At 33.0% G+C, this 16,393-nt stretch overlaps 1 protein-coding gene across 2 annotated transcripts in view; it reads right to left on the reverse strand.

The window, feature by feature from the left end:
* The window catches only part of LOC127709900 (BAI1-associated protein 3-like), a 131,066-nt gene that overhangs the window by 69,078 nt on the left and 45,595 nt on the right, over positions 1-16,393 (reverse strand). For both annotated transcript variants that reach the window (XM_052215586.1, XM_052215585.1), the window contains exon 3: positions 10,482-10,569. In XM_052215586.1, coding sequence (XP_052071546.1) covers positions 10,482-10,569 — 88 coding nt within the window. The remainder of the gene's footprint in view (positions 1-10,481; positions 10,570-16,393) is intronic.

Genomic DNA, 16,393 nt, shown 5'->3' on the forward strand with positions numbered 1-16,393 from the left:
TAGTGATCACAAATGCTATCCTTATAAACTGACATCTTTATCATTAGCCGCTTAAATGTGTGAGAATGTCTCGATTCTGACGTATGGCATTATTGTTGAATGCACTTTGTCTTCTTCATTATTATATACCTACTAATTGACTGGATATTGATTGATTCACACCGTATCAAATCGATTATTCAAATAACTTTTTATATCAAACATTAATAGGAATTATAATATAGACAAGGGTAGCAGCTGCGTATATTTCACATCTAGCTCTCTCATGTATTTTAATCAACAGTGCAGTCATAGTCCGTTTTATCAGTTTTAATTTGGTAATATTGACCAAATTAAATGTTAACTTTAAAATCGGATAAAAATATTGTCCCGTTCTTTATCAGATATATAGATTCTACCACTGTATCGAGTATAATACGATATTTATCCACCACTCGAAACAGTTAAATTTTCAAATTTAAAACGCGAGGCTTCACAGTAGGAAATTCAGAGGAAAGCAAGAAAATTTGACGTCATAATCGAATTTTGACCAATGAAGAACTGAGATCAAACGAACCACACGTTGATGAAATAAAAATAATCAACGGGTTAGGAAAAAGGATAAATCGTGTAAGAATTAGAGAAATGTATTTATACCGAAAAGGGGATACACAATATCAATACTTTCTTGTGACCATCTACACTTATTTTATTCCTTTCCTCCTTCTTTTCAGTCCAGTCTAAGAACTTTGCAAATAGTTTCATTTTTTTTGGTATGATATATTGTATAGTATTTTTATTAACAATGAGAGCACATGACTAGTTAGTTCGGGTTTTTTAACGTCTTTACATAACTACTGAATTCTCTAAGTCGGACGAACAATTCAAGTAAACGTATACTGTTTCATAAATAAAAGTCAAGTGTGATATTCGTCAATGATACAGCAATCTAACAACACAAATAGCCAAAAGACATATATAGGGCAACATACAGTCGTTAAAAGTTCATAAGTGTCTGTACAATATGTCAAGCTCTAAATCGTACCGAGTCTAAACTTATGTGACGAGATTTAAAAGAAACTATAAATCTGTAGTGCCGAGGTCAATAACTTGGGATAGGCACGTGCATATATAATGATTGAGTTACACTACTTTTTTTATATCAACCCCTCCCCCTTCTCATTCGTTATCAGCGGAATAACCAAAGGTACACATATAGATTCCACCACTGCATCAAGTGTGTTACAATATTTCTCCACTCGAAACAGTTAAATTTTAATATTTTTAAAAAGCGCCAATGCTTGACGAGCTTTTTAAATAATTAAATTTTACTGTTGAGAGTTGAGAAATATTGTAATACACAAGTTATAGTGGTGGAATTTTTTTCTCTAATGATTTTTAGACAATATCTTAACTAAGTTTATCCTTCCTTTTTTCAAAAATTTGCAGAAAGTTGTGTTCTTTATATGTGACGTCATCGGGCATGGTCGCCTTTTTTCATGACGTCACAATAGGAAATTCAGAAGAAATCAAGAAGATTTGACGTCAAAATTAAATTTCGACCAATCATATTTGCCGAGAACAAAGTTTTCTCTAGATATGAGAAATATTTTTCTTACACCGATCGGAAATGTGAAATATAAATTCCACCACTGCAACAAGTGTGTTACGATATTTCTTCACTCGTGACAGTTAAATTTCAATATCTAAAGTGCGAGGCTTGCCGAGCTTTTTAAATAATGAAAAATTAACTGTTGAGAATGGAGAAATATCGTAATACACGAGTTATAGTAGAGGAATCTGTATCTCTAATGAATTTTATCTTTCCTTTTCAAAGACTTGCAGAGAGTTATGTTCTTTAAATGTGACGTCATCGGGCATGGTCGCCTTTTTTTCATGACGTCACAATAGAAAATTCAGAAGAAATCAAGAAAATTTTTCGTCAAAATTAAATTTCGACCAATCATTAGCCGAGAACAAAGTTTTCTCTAGAGATGAGAAATATTTTTCTCACACCGATCGAGAAATGTGAAATATATATTCCACCACTGCAACAAGTGTGTTACGATATTTCTTCACTCGAGACAGTTAAATTCTAATATTTTTTAAAAGTGCGAGGCTTGACGAGATTTTTTAAATAATTTAAATTTTATGCGACGTCATCAGGCATGGTCGCCTTTTTGAAGATTTGCAGAAAGTTGTGTTCTTTATATGTGACGTCATCAGGCATGGTCGCCTTTATAAATGACGTCACAATAGGAAATTCAGAAGAAACCAAGAAAATTTGACGTCAAAATTAGATTTCGACCAATCATTTGCCCAGAACAGTTATTTCACTAGTGATGAGAACAATTTTTTCACAATCGGTTGGAAAATGTAACATGATAATTAAAGAAAAAGGAACATACAATCATGAATTATAATTACATTTTTAAACAATGATGGTATAATAAATTACCAAAAAAACAACATGTTTTTGTACGCTTTATATTAAAAACAATCACACATCAAGACAAATGTAAATAAAATTGAGAATGGAAATGGGGAAAATGTCTAAGAGACAACAACCCGACCAAAGAGCAGACAACAGCCGAAGGCCACCAATGGGTCTTCAATGCAGCGAGAAAATCCCGCACCCGGAGGTGGTCCTCAACTGGCCCCTAACTAAAATTGTGTGCTAGTTCAGTGAAAATGGAAGTCACACTTAACTCCAAAACATATAACTGAACTAAAATTAAAAAACATACTGGACTAACAAAGGCCAGAGGCTCCTGACTTGGGACAGGCGCAAAAATACGGCGGGGTTAAACATGTTTTGTGAGATCTCAACCCTCCCCCTATACCTCTAGCCAATGTAGAATAAAGAAACACATAGCAATACGCACAGTAAAACTCAGTTTAAAAGAAGTCCGAGTCCGATGTCAGAATTGGTAACAAAAGAAACTAAGCAAAATGACAATGATACATAAATGAACAAAGGACTACTAGCAGTTACTGATATGCCAGCTCCAGACCTCAATTAAACTGATTGAAAGATTATGTCTTCATCATATGAAAATCAAGTACAATCCCTCCCGTTAGGGGTTTAGTATCTTACCATCATAAAATATATGAGACGAACATAACCCGTATCATGCCAACAACTGGTTTTAGAATAAATGTGTTTATTTCCGATGCAAAGACCCTATGAGTGAATCAATATTAATACCAAAATATGCAATCCTTAATGACTTGAAAACAGTATCGTAACTATATCCTTTCCGAATAAGTCTATTAAAAGGTTTTGGTTAGCTTTTGAGGTGAACGCCGACATTTTTGTGCTTTGTAAAGAATATTACCATAAAATATTGGATGTGAAATACCTGAACGTATAAGATGTCGGCATGTTGATTTATATTTACGAATGATGTCCTTGTACCGATGATAAAATTTAGTAAATATTTTGACTAGTTTGTGATATCGAAAACCCTGGTGTAATAATTTTTCAGTAATACAGAGATTTCTTTCGTTGAAATCAAATACGTTGTTAAATACACGAGCGAATCGAACAAGTTGAGATATATAAACACCATAAGATGGCGACGAGGGAACGTCACCATCTAAAAATGGATAATTAACAATAGGAAATGAAAAATCATCTCTTTTATCATAAATTTTGGTATTAAGCTTCCCGTTAAAGATAAAGATATCAAGATCCAGGAAAGGGCAGTGTTCATTGTTAGTATTAGCTTTATTTAAAGTCAGTTCGGCAGGATACATCTCTTTAGTGTACATACTGAAGTCGTTATTATTGTAAACACTTTTCTGGTTTTAGATTTTTTAAATTTTAATTAATTTTAATGAAAATTTTCCGTTAAACTCATATCTGTTTTTGTTTTTTGTTGTAGTTGTTATCATGAAATTGGCGGTTTTTTATGACATGTCATTACCGAGAAATCATTATCTAAATACAATATTGAAATTTGTTTCAAACACATGCTATATACCCATTTATTTTATACTTAGTAATAACATGGAAGTATTATATTTCATTTTACTTCCATGGTAGTAAATTGTATGTGCAATGCAATCAATGGCAATCTTGATGTATCAGTCACCAGTGATGATATCGATATCAGTCACGGTTGCAAAAAGCTTTATCAAACCCCTAACCTGTATGACGTCACGTCATCGATATCAGTTACGGTTGCAAAGGCTTTATCAAACCCCTCATCTGTATTACGTCATGTCACGCGTAAAACATCAACTTAAGGTATATAATAAAGTGTTTATGATATGGCTTTATTAATATCACACACCGTATCAACCCTCACCCAATATAATCCCTCGAGCAGAGCTCTTGGGATTTTATTGGTGTCTCGGGTTGATATGGGTGTGATATTGAAAAAGCCATATGATATTCTCTATATAGTTTTTCGAGTAAATATTCAGATTTGTCTTAAAAAAAGTGATTTCTTCTATAAAAGTATAATACAACCAAATATTTCAAATCATTGCAAGAAACAGTTACTACAGATATCTGTGTATGTAATAAACTGAGTAAGCATTGCATTCAAATCGGACACGAAATAACTTGAGGACTTCTTTTTAAATATGTGGTTGTATGAAATATAAAGCAATATTTTCGAGGAGTGAAACACTTGTGATCTCTGACTGAGGAATATCAGTATATTACTTAAGACGTGAATGAATTCCTGTGAAACCAAAAACAATAACATCAACAGAGATATGCTTTCAAACGTTCTGGTATGTTCATTAGACGTATAGTGAGATGTACGCTATTAAAATATGTTTAAGTATAAGAGAACAAATGATGAAAGCAACTAATCCTAGCGAATTAATAGTCAGTCCCTCGGAATTAACAAATAAAACTGTCTCGGTAACGCAATATCATCGTTGCCATGAAGGGTGCTTTCATTCAGAAAAAATAATGAACAACAGAATTATAGGCCAGTATTAATAATCAAGCCCGGAGTTTGTTGCAATATTAAAATATCGCTTTACGTCAATCATTTAAGCCTGTGTTTATAACTTTCAATGTATTTAGTACAGCTAATCTTTAGTCTGGGATATCATTTTTCTCTATGTCACCTGAGACCTTGTTTCCTATATTTTGATTATTTAGATTAAAATCGATAATTACATTTATGATTGAATTGTAAGTTTACATCCACTACCGGAGAAAGTTGACCTTTTTTGTAAATAGATTTATTTCACAATTCAAATGATTTCCTCGAGAACCGGTTTCATTTTTCAAAAAGCCTGCAGGAAATTTAAATGCCACAAAACACTTCCAGAAAAAATTAAAAGCAATTGGTTTTTTTTCTGTTCTATTGTCCAAGTGGGACATATGGCGGATAGATGGCAACGTTTTTGAAATCGTGATTACATGTATTTTATGATTTTCAGGCACCATTCCTGAATTAAATAATTTAAAATATTACTGAATAAAAGAAGATGAGGGATATATGTCAATGAGACAGCAACACAACTACAAAAATAAACCAAAATACGGGCAACATTCGGTTTTAAACATTTTGCAGTTTTGTATACAGTAAATACAGCTCAACATTGTCGATTCTATAAAAGTTGTAAATAAATTTAATAGATATAATCAAAAGTCGGCCTTAAGTGCTAATCTGCAAATAACGATAAGACGATAACATTTAGACATAACATACGACCACTACAGACGAGGTTCCTTGGGCTTCCACATTAAAGTATGGCGGGGTTCAAATTTTATTTTTACCTCTTAAGTTTCAAACGTTTCAGCATATAGTATTGTCATTGACACTAGCCTATATACATTTAAAGAACCTTAAGTGAGCAAGCACCACTCCTCGCTCCATATAAATTATGAATTAAAACAGTAATATTGCACACAAATTTATTTCTAGTAACTGTTACCTTGACCTTAGTTAAAGAAACATAAGGATCTTCTTCATCCTCTTATTAGATGTGACCACATATCCTAGTAAGTCCTCTTCTTTTTCTTCCAAATTATTCCCACATTCAACATTCTGAATATTCTGGCAAGTTGCGCATGATTAAAAAAAACTTGAGACTTGAATATCTCACTCAAAAGACTTTGCTGTTGCGATATCTGGAGGCAGTTTGTTCCAATCCTTGACGGTGTTTACGAAGAAGGACCATTTGCTACAATCTTTGGTGGCTGTCTGTAATAGGTAAGTATAATGTCCTGTTCGACTAAAGCTTCTTGTTGGTTTTTGTAGGTATATACTCTTGCCTATGGCTACAAGGTCATTTGTTATTTTGCAACACATGATGATCCATGATGAGTCGAGCTTCTTTTCGTCTAGTTTGTAAGCTTTTCCATCCTAATTCGGTTATCATGTTGCTGACACTTTATCTTTTTCTATGTCTGCTGGTTACTTATCGTACAGCTCGTCTTTATACTTTTTCAATGTTATCTATGTGGTTTTACTGGAACGGGTTCCATGCTGTCGGGGCGTATATTATTTGCGGTCTTACTAATATTTTATGGACATGCTCTTTGATGGATTTTGAGCTGATGTGGAGGTTTTGATGTAAGAAATCAAGGCTTCGATTGGCTTTTCCTGTGATGTTGTGTATGTGTTCTCTCCAATATAAAAAATTTGCAATGGTGCGGTCTATGTATTTAGTCGATGTTTCATGCTCCAGAGTATGGCCGCTTGATTATATTTTTTTTTGTGACTGTGAGGACACTGCATTTTTCAGGATGGAACTCCATTTTCCTAAGTTTTTCCCATGTTGCCAGTTTGTCCAGGTCTTCTTGGAGTTTATGGCAGTCGATGTCTGAGGAACTGGTCTAATAAACAACAGTATCGTCCGCAAACAGTCTCACTGATGAGTGTAGGCCTTCTGGTAGGTCGTTTATATAAATAAGAAAGAGACTGGGTCCTAAGACTGATCCTTGTGGTACTCCGGATTCTACTTTCACCTTGTCTGATCCTATATAATAAATCTTGAAACCACTTTCTGGTCATTTCTTTAGTAATTATTACCGTGGCCTTAGACCTACATAATCTAAGCAAGCATCAATTCTATATGTATTATTTGATTTAGAATCTGGAAACCCCTTTATTGCACTGATTTTTTTCAGGAAATACGACCTTGACCTATCAATAGGATTTTCACCGCACTAAATGTGACCATACATCTGAGTTACGTTAGGTTGCAATTTGGATATAAAGTATTTGTGTTAGCCTCTGGAACCGAAAATGACTGACGGACGGCGAAAACTAAATTCCCCGAGCTATAATATACTAGTAGTTCTAAGCGATGGTACTGGTTGTGGTTCAATTATAGAACAATAAATAAAGGTTTACGTACTGTAACATATTGGATTGATTCATTGTTGTTTGCTTTATGTTCAGTGGCAAATATTTCATGCATGTTCAGTACAAGAACAAATTAAAAATAACTATAATAGGAAGGTCCTGTAATAGATATCATCTCGGATGAAGGCGGGTAAATTTGGATTGCCACTGGGAAATGAGGGTATATTAGAAAGGGACAGGCTTAATATATTAGAAGATGTTCTCATATTGCTATTTGTTTTTGTTTTTTTTTTGGTTTTAAATAAAGGCAACAGTAGTATACCGCTGTTCGAAATTCATAAAACACAGTTATCATAGAACGAGCTTTTGTCCATACACTTTTTGGGAGATGATCGCCCGATCTTTATACTACCATACGGCACTCAGTGTTATGGAAAAAAAACCTGATCAACGATAGTAGGCTTATAATTTTGTACGCCAGACGCGCTTTTCGTATACAAAAGACTCATCAGTGACGCTCGAATCAAAAAAAGTTACGGCAAAATGAAGTTGATGAGCATTGAATTATTTATTGTAAAATTATACATGCAATTGTCTTTATTACAAAATTACGTATTAACTGAATAAAAATCCGTTCCGGTACATATAATGATTTAGTGTATTCTCTAAGTAATATTTAATGATTATATAATATTATATTCTTCGTGAATTAGTATGCTTAATTATAAATACAATACATTAATCAATAAAACACGAATCACACATGGATTTGTCAATTCAAAAACAACTGAAAACGTAGGTTTGTCCGTTAACATTTGTTTTTGTACAATCCAAAAGAAATCAATCAAACTGACTTAAGGGTTAATTTGGTATAGAAATATTCTTATCCTTAGACTTCCCCCGATCCGTCAGTAAAACCCTTTCTGAAATAGGGCGTCAATTTGGTTGTTTGGGACATATAAATACACAGCCACGTCTGGTCGGAATGGGGACGTTAAATCAGATGTCTCGTGTAAAGACAGTGTCACACCCTCTGCAGTTGATAATCCTTGCAGCAATTCTCTGAGTGTTCAGTAGGTAGCCTGTTGCTTAGCAACATTTCTGTTCCTATATATCCAACCTACCCTAACTTTCCACAGGCAGTCCAAATTTCCAACCCACCATCCGGATCGACTTCTACCTTGGAATATCGACCTATTGTATCTATAATTGTTAATACGTTCACGTCTTGAACATGCATACAATTTTTACCACCGGGCGTAACGCAAATAACAATTTATCAATCAAATGTACATTATATCTACCTGGTAGCATTGTTTATCTCCTTTTTTCAGTTCAAACGAGTTGATTTTTTTAATGAAAAAAATGTTTTAGGCATTTCCTTAGACTAATTTTTAATGAATTTGAAAGTTCTGAAAACACAATGTAAGATATATTCGATTGGTTGATTCTTGGTGTTTAACGCCACTTTCAGAACTATTGGCTATTTCTATGAGGTCAGTTGTTACATTTGTATCGGTGGAGGAAGCCGTTGTGCCCGTGGAGAACCAACGATCTTCGGCAGGAAAAATAAGATATATCTGAACCTTTGATCAATTAATTGATTCTTAACTAACAACTGCAATGTTGATAAATTGTAACATGTTTGAGCATTTTCCAAAAGACATTAAAAAAGGCCTTTTTACATTAAAATCAAAATCAAATATCATGTAAAATTATGTTATCGACTATTTTCTTTTGAATTCAGGCCCGATCCATCATGCAGAATTCCACTACAACTTGTAAAAACAATATTTCATTAAAATTGACTTCAATAGCAATGTATATGACTGAAGAGATAACCTCTTTCTGCAATTAGAAACGCCGTTAAAATTCTTTCACTTGTAAAATGTAATCTACATTGATTATCGGAAATTGGCCTTATTGACAGTCAAAATGTTTGTTGTAGCATGTCATCTATGACCATTAATAAGCTCAACAACTATGTTAAAGTATAAAGTATTTATTTTATTGATAGAACGACGAAATCAAAGATGTGTAATTCCTTAAGAAACAATTCTGAAATTGGGTCAAGTGAATTTCTTTTAAGAGAACGACCATTTAGCACTTCAAGGGGGTTATGGTTTTTTCCTAAAAAAATATTCTGATCACCAATTTAATGAAAAAAAATATTGTGGTCAAGCAGATAACAAAGGATAAAAAAACTAAAAAAGAATGTTGCGCGAAAAAAAATTTCTGACTCAGACAAAAAACCATAACCCCCCTCCTCTTGAAGTTAAATGGCTGCTCCCTAAACACTAAACATACTCATTTTTTATTCTATTCGATACACTAAACACATCCAAGAATGGGCTTATGACATAATCGATACTTATTTTACTGCAACAGATGCATATTTCGACAATAAATGTCTCTGCAATGATGTTTGAGTCCAAAAATTTTGAAAAACCAAAACTAACACAAACGTTGAAGAGGTGATAAAACCAAGACGGACCAATAGTATAGCCAAATCCGTGCAAATAATCCGAGCTTTGCATGAGGGAGATATATAATCTTTATTTTAAAATGATTACCAAATTTTAATCAAACAATTTCCGTATTATCTAATTTAGTATCATCTAACACAACCAAACAAACAGATTATATGTCAAATAAAAAAAAAAGTATTAAATTTCAGTACAAATAAACAGCGTCTAGGCAATTTTGAAACCTAGAAGTTGTTAACACGACTACTTTTTTGTCATACATTATAGGTCCGCTATCGTTATAAGTTTACCGTGTAAGTACAAAACCAAAAAATAGTCTTTTACATTTTGCGTCAGCCTCCTCAACTTTATAGCTTTCGGGCATATACTATTGCACAAATATTCGTAAAAAAAATTAACGGTACTAATTTTACTGCACAAAATGCGCATTTCGACAATTAATGTCTCATCAGTGATACAGGAGGCAAACATATTTTAAAATCCAAAACCTTAATACATACTTGTACTTTGAAGAGCTGACATAATCCCAAAGAGACCAAAAGTATTTCTAGCCAAACACGGACAAGGTTAAATGAAGAAGATAAGCTTTATTTAATTATACATGTATATTGAACAAGTTCGTCTCACGAAAAAAAAACCTGTATAATTACATTTGTTACATGTGTCTATAAACAAAGCTGATAAAACTCAAAATAACAAGCAGAACTACCTATGATAAAAAATATGTACTTACATCTGAATGTGCTCTCAATCGCTTATTTTCCTGTCTCCAAGCGAGAGCGGTGAAACTTTCAAAGAAATTCCCGTCCGCTTCATGAACTCTGGAATAAAAAGAGTTTTTCGGTTTAGCTTTCGCCATTTCACTTTTTTCTACGATAACATAAGTAAATGGAGCTCTATTCACTGTAGTCTCTACAGATAATTATATGATATCCCATATCTCCTTTTTTTCAAAGCCGTTTTCTAGTTATATTCATAATATCTATATACTAAGATGTCCTGTTTAAATATCCGATACACTTAGGCTAGTGATATGAGCTTCCTCTGTTATTAATCATGTCGCTTCGCATGTTGAACTGAATATTTCTTCCATAAATAACAAAATATAAATAGTTAACTATAAAGTCATTAATATTCATAAATATTCAGTTACTTAGATCAATGAAAATGACAACACAATGTGTATTGCAAATTGCAATGTCACATAGTATATTTATATTTAACACTGAAATCGATTAAGCTAATGGTTGGCCTGTCAATAATAGAAATTGGAGTTTCCATATTTTTCTAACATCGGCAAACTAGATATATAAAGTAAAAATCCCAATGTAAACTATAAAAAACCTATTATAAGATCGATTTGAAGTTGAATGGTTGAAGATAGTATTATTGATACAATAATGATACCTAGTTTCTTTGAACTTTAACGTATTTTCTACAAAAACATCAATATTTATTGTTTCTTCCTAGACGCGAAAGAGCAGTATGTGAATAGCCCAAATAAAATGTCAAAACCTATCAATATAACCAATAAAACCAATACAAAGTTTCTTCCCTTGGGCAAATTTAGTCGGATAAGCCACAAAGACTGCTGGAAGCTGCAAATTAAACATTTATGATGAGAATAATAGAATTTACTAGTCATTTTATTGTTTGATGATGGAGTTATTGTTAATATATCGACTTGATACAGCTGCCGTATTTTAGGTGCGATCTAACGAAATATATAATCCATATGATACAGAAAATTGACCAGTTATATTATACCTGTACCACAAGAAGATTCCATTCCAGAATTATCTATTACAATATTTATTGTGAATGAAAATTGTCAATTAGGTATTATATGAGTAATGACGTTATTAAAATTAGTTTTAACAGTTTTTAAGACAGTCAGCAGAAAAAATTCACAACCCTTTGCCCGAATGAAAAATATATAGATTCCAACACTACACCAAGTATGTTACGATATTTCTCCACTCGAGACAGTTAAATTTTAATATTTAAAGCGCGAGAATTGCCGAGCGTTTTAAATAATTAAAATCTATCTGGTGAGAGTAGAGAAATATCGTAATACACGAGTTATAGTGGTGTAATCTGTTTATCTAGACGATATCCAAACAAAGTTTATCCTTCCTTTTCAAAGATTTGCAGAAAGTTGTGTTCTTTATATTGACGTCATCAGGCATTTGCTATGACGTCCCAATAGGAAATTCAGAAGAAACCAAGAAAATTTGACGTCATAATTAAATTTCGACCAATCATTTGCCGAGGACAAAGTTTTCTCTAGAGATGAGAAATATTTTTCTCACACCGATCGAGAAATGTGAAAAAAATCATGAAAATAAAGAAAACACCATCCAAGCACTATACAAGGTTACATGTAGTAATGATAAACATCTATAAAATACCGTTTATTGATAAATATCGGAACGGTCCGATTTCTCTCACCTTCTAACTAGTGTTACTATCATGCTAAAAATGTTGAATTTGTTCTAATTTTGTGCTGTTACACCATTGTTCAATATAAGGCATCTACATGTTTTACACCGCCACATTCTTTATGTGCCTGTCCCAAACCTGCTGTTCGGTGATTGTCGTACATTGGTATCTGTCATAATTATTTTTCGTATTATGTTGTTTAAATAAGGCTATTGAGTTCCACTTTTGACTTGTTTCACATTGTGTTATTCCGGGGCCTTTTGTAGCTTACTATACGGCAAGGGTTTTTTTATTGGTTTACAACCTAGCAATTTGGTGTTAGGTAAAAAATTGTCTCATTGGCAATCATATCTACATCTATTTTGTTTGTATTGATATCCGTAAGACAATTGGACGTTACGCAGTACCACGTGTTGTTTTATTTTTATAATTAAAAATAAGGCGTTCAAACAAACAAAATCTAACATAAACAGTCTTCAAATATGAGAGTAAATGTGTTACATATAAAGAGCTAAATGAAGTTCCACTTGTCTATTGTTCATACGTTGACCTCTAAATAAAAGGAGAAGGTTCAGTAAGACCCCTTTTTGGCCCCAAAATATAGCAGTTTTACAAAATTGTTAAAATGTAAACTTTTAACTATTCATTGGAAAGAAGAATACTTCTGTTACATACATATGGGCTGTTTTTGATAATACAATGCACATGTATCGGGTACTAGCATCATGAAGTCATGCTAAATAACTGAAATCTTCGAAATTTTATCATTTTGGTTAATTTTTAGACGGTTTCCGTCTGAAATGAAAGTGGGCGCATCTGTGTTCATTCTTAATATTTAAATGTAAGTTGTATTTGATGATAATACATAACATATATAAAGGTTGAGAATGAACACGGATGCGGCCACTTTCATTTTTGACAAAAACCATCTGAAAAGTGACATATTATGGCATATTTGATAGATTTTACATATTTAAGCTTGAATTTGAGCGTCTTTAATGACTAAATCGGTTCAAACCTTTCACATAAACTGATTGAATCGACTGAAGTAGACACTTAAGTGTTTAAAAAGTGTCCAAAATCTTTCATCAGATGAACTTGAATTTTGAGGCCAAAATCGGCCCTTACCGGACCTACTCCTTTGTTGGTTTTGTTTCGTTGGGTTGATGTCTCATTGACATATTAGGGGGACTTGGGAATAGAAAATATGGTCTCTACAGGTCTTCTTCCGACCGGCAGTAAAACCCTTGCCAAAGTGAGGTGTCCGTTTGGCTGTGCGGGATGTATCAAGTACGCAGCCACGTCGGGTCAGAATGGGGACGTTAAATCCGATCCCTCGTGTAGAGAGAGTGTCACGATCTCTGCAAGTTTTAACAGAACCCTTGCAAAAACTCTTTGATGGGTCCGTAGGTGGCCTGTTGCAAGGCTAAATTTCTGTCCCTATCTTATATATCCTCATTTTCCAGTGGCAGTCAAAATTTTCCGACCTGCAACCCAGTTGACCTCTATTACCGGACCTACCTATTGTATTTATTGTTAATTTGTTCTCGTCCTGAACATGCATGAAATATTTGCCACTGGACGTTAAGCAACCAACAATCAATCAATTATTGACATATTATACCAAATGGATCCTTTTATTCATATCCTTGACGTCAAATACAAAAGACCATATTTACAAAGCAGGAAATCAATCAAATCAAAACAAACCAACATTATAGTATCAATAATTATCTGCACATCTCTTGATGATACCGTTGATAGCTGACCTTGGGTAGGTACAAATGTAAAGTTACTGAGAAACGTTATCCCACACAGTTGCAAGTCGAACTCATCCTTTATGAGATTCACAATTACACTCTGGGGTACAATATATAACAGTAAAATGGTTATATGAACATGCCTAATTTTGAAATGTGCATTACCATATGAAATATAAAATTCCTTATGAAATTAATATACCTTATGGTATATAAAATACAATGTTGTACATTTGAATCCTGATAAAAGAGCAAACGAATGAATGATGGCTGTTACATTAGTAATGACTATGATTAAAAGGAAATGTATGGACCGTATATACAGTATTCAATATATATTAACAAGAAATCTCTCAGACCTTTTTGATAAATTGAAAAAATACAAGTTTAAATATCTGGACGTGTAATTCATTGGAGAGGTAATTCGGATGATATACTCATATTCATTTATAAGGTTATCAGGAAACCATCAAGATTGTTTATCAGAATAAATCTTTGGTTTTTATATAAATGACATTTAAAAAGAAATATTGTAGACCCCAATGGTTATACATCTACATAAAAAAAACTGAATGGTCGTTATAATAATAATAATAAATACAATATCTATAGAGCACATTATATAATAACAATTAATCTAAGCGCTTCACATTTAGAAATAAACGAAAAAACCCCAAAAAAAAACCATAAAACATAAAATACAAAGTACCAACTGATACGAATCAAACAAGCAGATAAAAAAGGCCTGTACCCTAATATATACAAAACAGTCCATGTACCCTAATATATACAAAACAGTCCATGTATCCTAATATATACAAAACAGTCCATGTACCAGTCCATGTACCCTAATATATACAAAACAGTCCATGTACCCTAATATATACAAAACAGTCCATGTACCCTAATATATACAAAACTATCTTTTGGGGTAGGGCCTTGTCTCATATCTAAATATCTTTCACAAAAACTAAACTAAAATAAATTGAAGCCTTATTTAGAAAGGTATTAATATATATATATATATATATATATATTGATTTTGGAGTCCCAATACAACAATGCCCAAAAATGACCAAAAATTGTAAATTCGTATCATGTCTTTTAGAAATGGAATCTACTTTTCAGTATTATTTCAAGGTCTGATAGTTCATGGTATAAATCATTCTTATGTAATGAATACAACACCATAAATTTGATACGTCTGAAGTACGTTCTGGATTAACCATCATCTATAATACTCAAATAAATAATCTGTAACCCATGGGTGTATAAGTTCTTTGAGGAGCTATCTAACCAAAAGTGACGACAAAAGAATAGCCAAACCCACACTAAAGTCTTCCTTGCCAAACCCACACTGAAGTCTTCCTTGCCAAACCCACACTAAAGTCTTCCTTGCCAAACCCACACTGAAATCCTCCTTGCCAAACCCACACTAAAGTCTTCCTTGCTTGCGGAAGCTAGAACCTTAGTTTTTTATAAAGAAACTAAGGTTTCAAATCCCCAGGCAAAGTTTTAGGTACTTTTTGGTCATATACAATGTATCTCTTCGACTGTTTCGGTTATTATTCATTATTGGCTTTCAACTATTCGGCTTTGAGCGTTCCTGATGACGGTAAATCCAGAAAAACTCTATGGAAACATGAAATTTAAAAAATGCTGTTTTTATTTCTTAATAATAAAGAAAGGTATGTTATTATGAATCATGTCAGTGAGGAATGATAATTATTCTCATGGAAAACCAGTCCACAAGTAATATCATAGATTCAGTGACCACTGAGCTGAATATAATTATCCTCGTGGACAACCAGCAATGGTACAGATCCAGAGCTATGTCAATATACATAAAGAAACAATAATACCATCACTGTTTCTTAAAGGATACACTGTAGTGATCTGTACACAAGGTACATAACTTGTACATGTACTAGTACATTACTCTATCCAGGCAGATGAACTTACTTCTCAGCTTTTTACATGAGATAATAGTTTTCTTTTCAAATGAGGATCTAGTGTGATGGCTTATGAACGTTTTATCCATCAGAAACTACAAGATTGATCCATCTGATGTCAGCGTAAGAAAATATCTTGTGAAAAACAGAAATTTGATACTTATCGTAATTGCACAATAAATTAAACAATCAAGCCCACGAATTTTCAACGAAACAGTTATGAATTAAATGGATGTCAAACTTTGTTCATTGTTTTGAGAGATGCCAATCTGTTTCCTTCAAAGAATGACAAATGTTACATGTAGTGTAGGTGTGTTGTTTTTACTTGATGCATGAATAACATAATTATATAGAAAGTACCGAAAAACCTATACTGTCATTACGAAAATACATTTTCTGACATTACAATGTATATTAAGTTGTTTTATACCCCACCCATTCAGACAGGACATTCAAAGAGGGCTTGATACTCATGACTATGTAAAATACTC

Source organism: Mytilus californianus, unplaced genomic scaffold, assembly GCF_021869535.1.
Source record: "Mytilus californianus isolate M0D057914Y unplaced genomic scaffold, xbMytCali1.0.p SCAF_7, whole genome shotgun sequence".
NCBI lineage: Eukaryota > Metazoa > Mollusca > Bivalvia > Mytilida > Mytilidae > Mytilus > Mytilus californianus.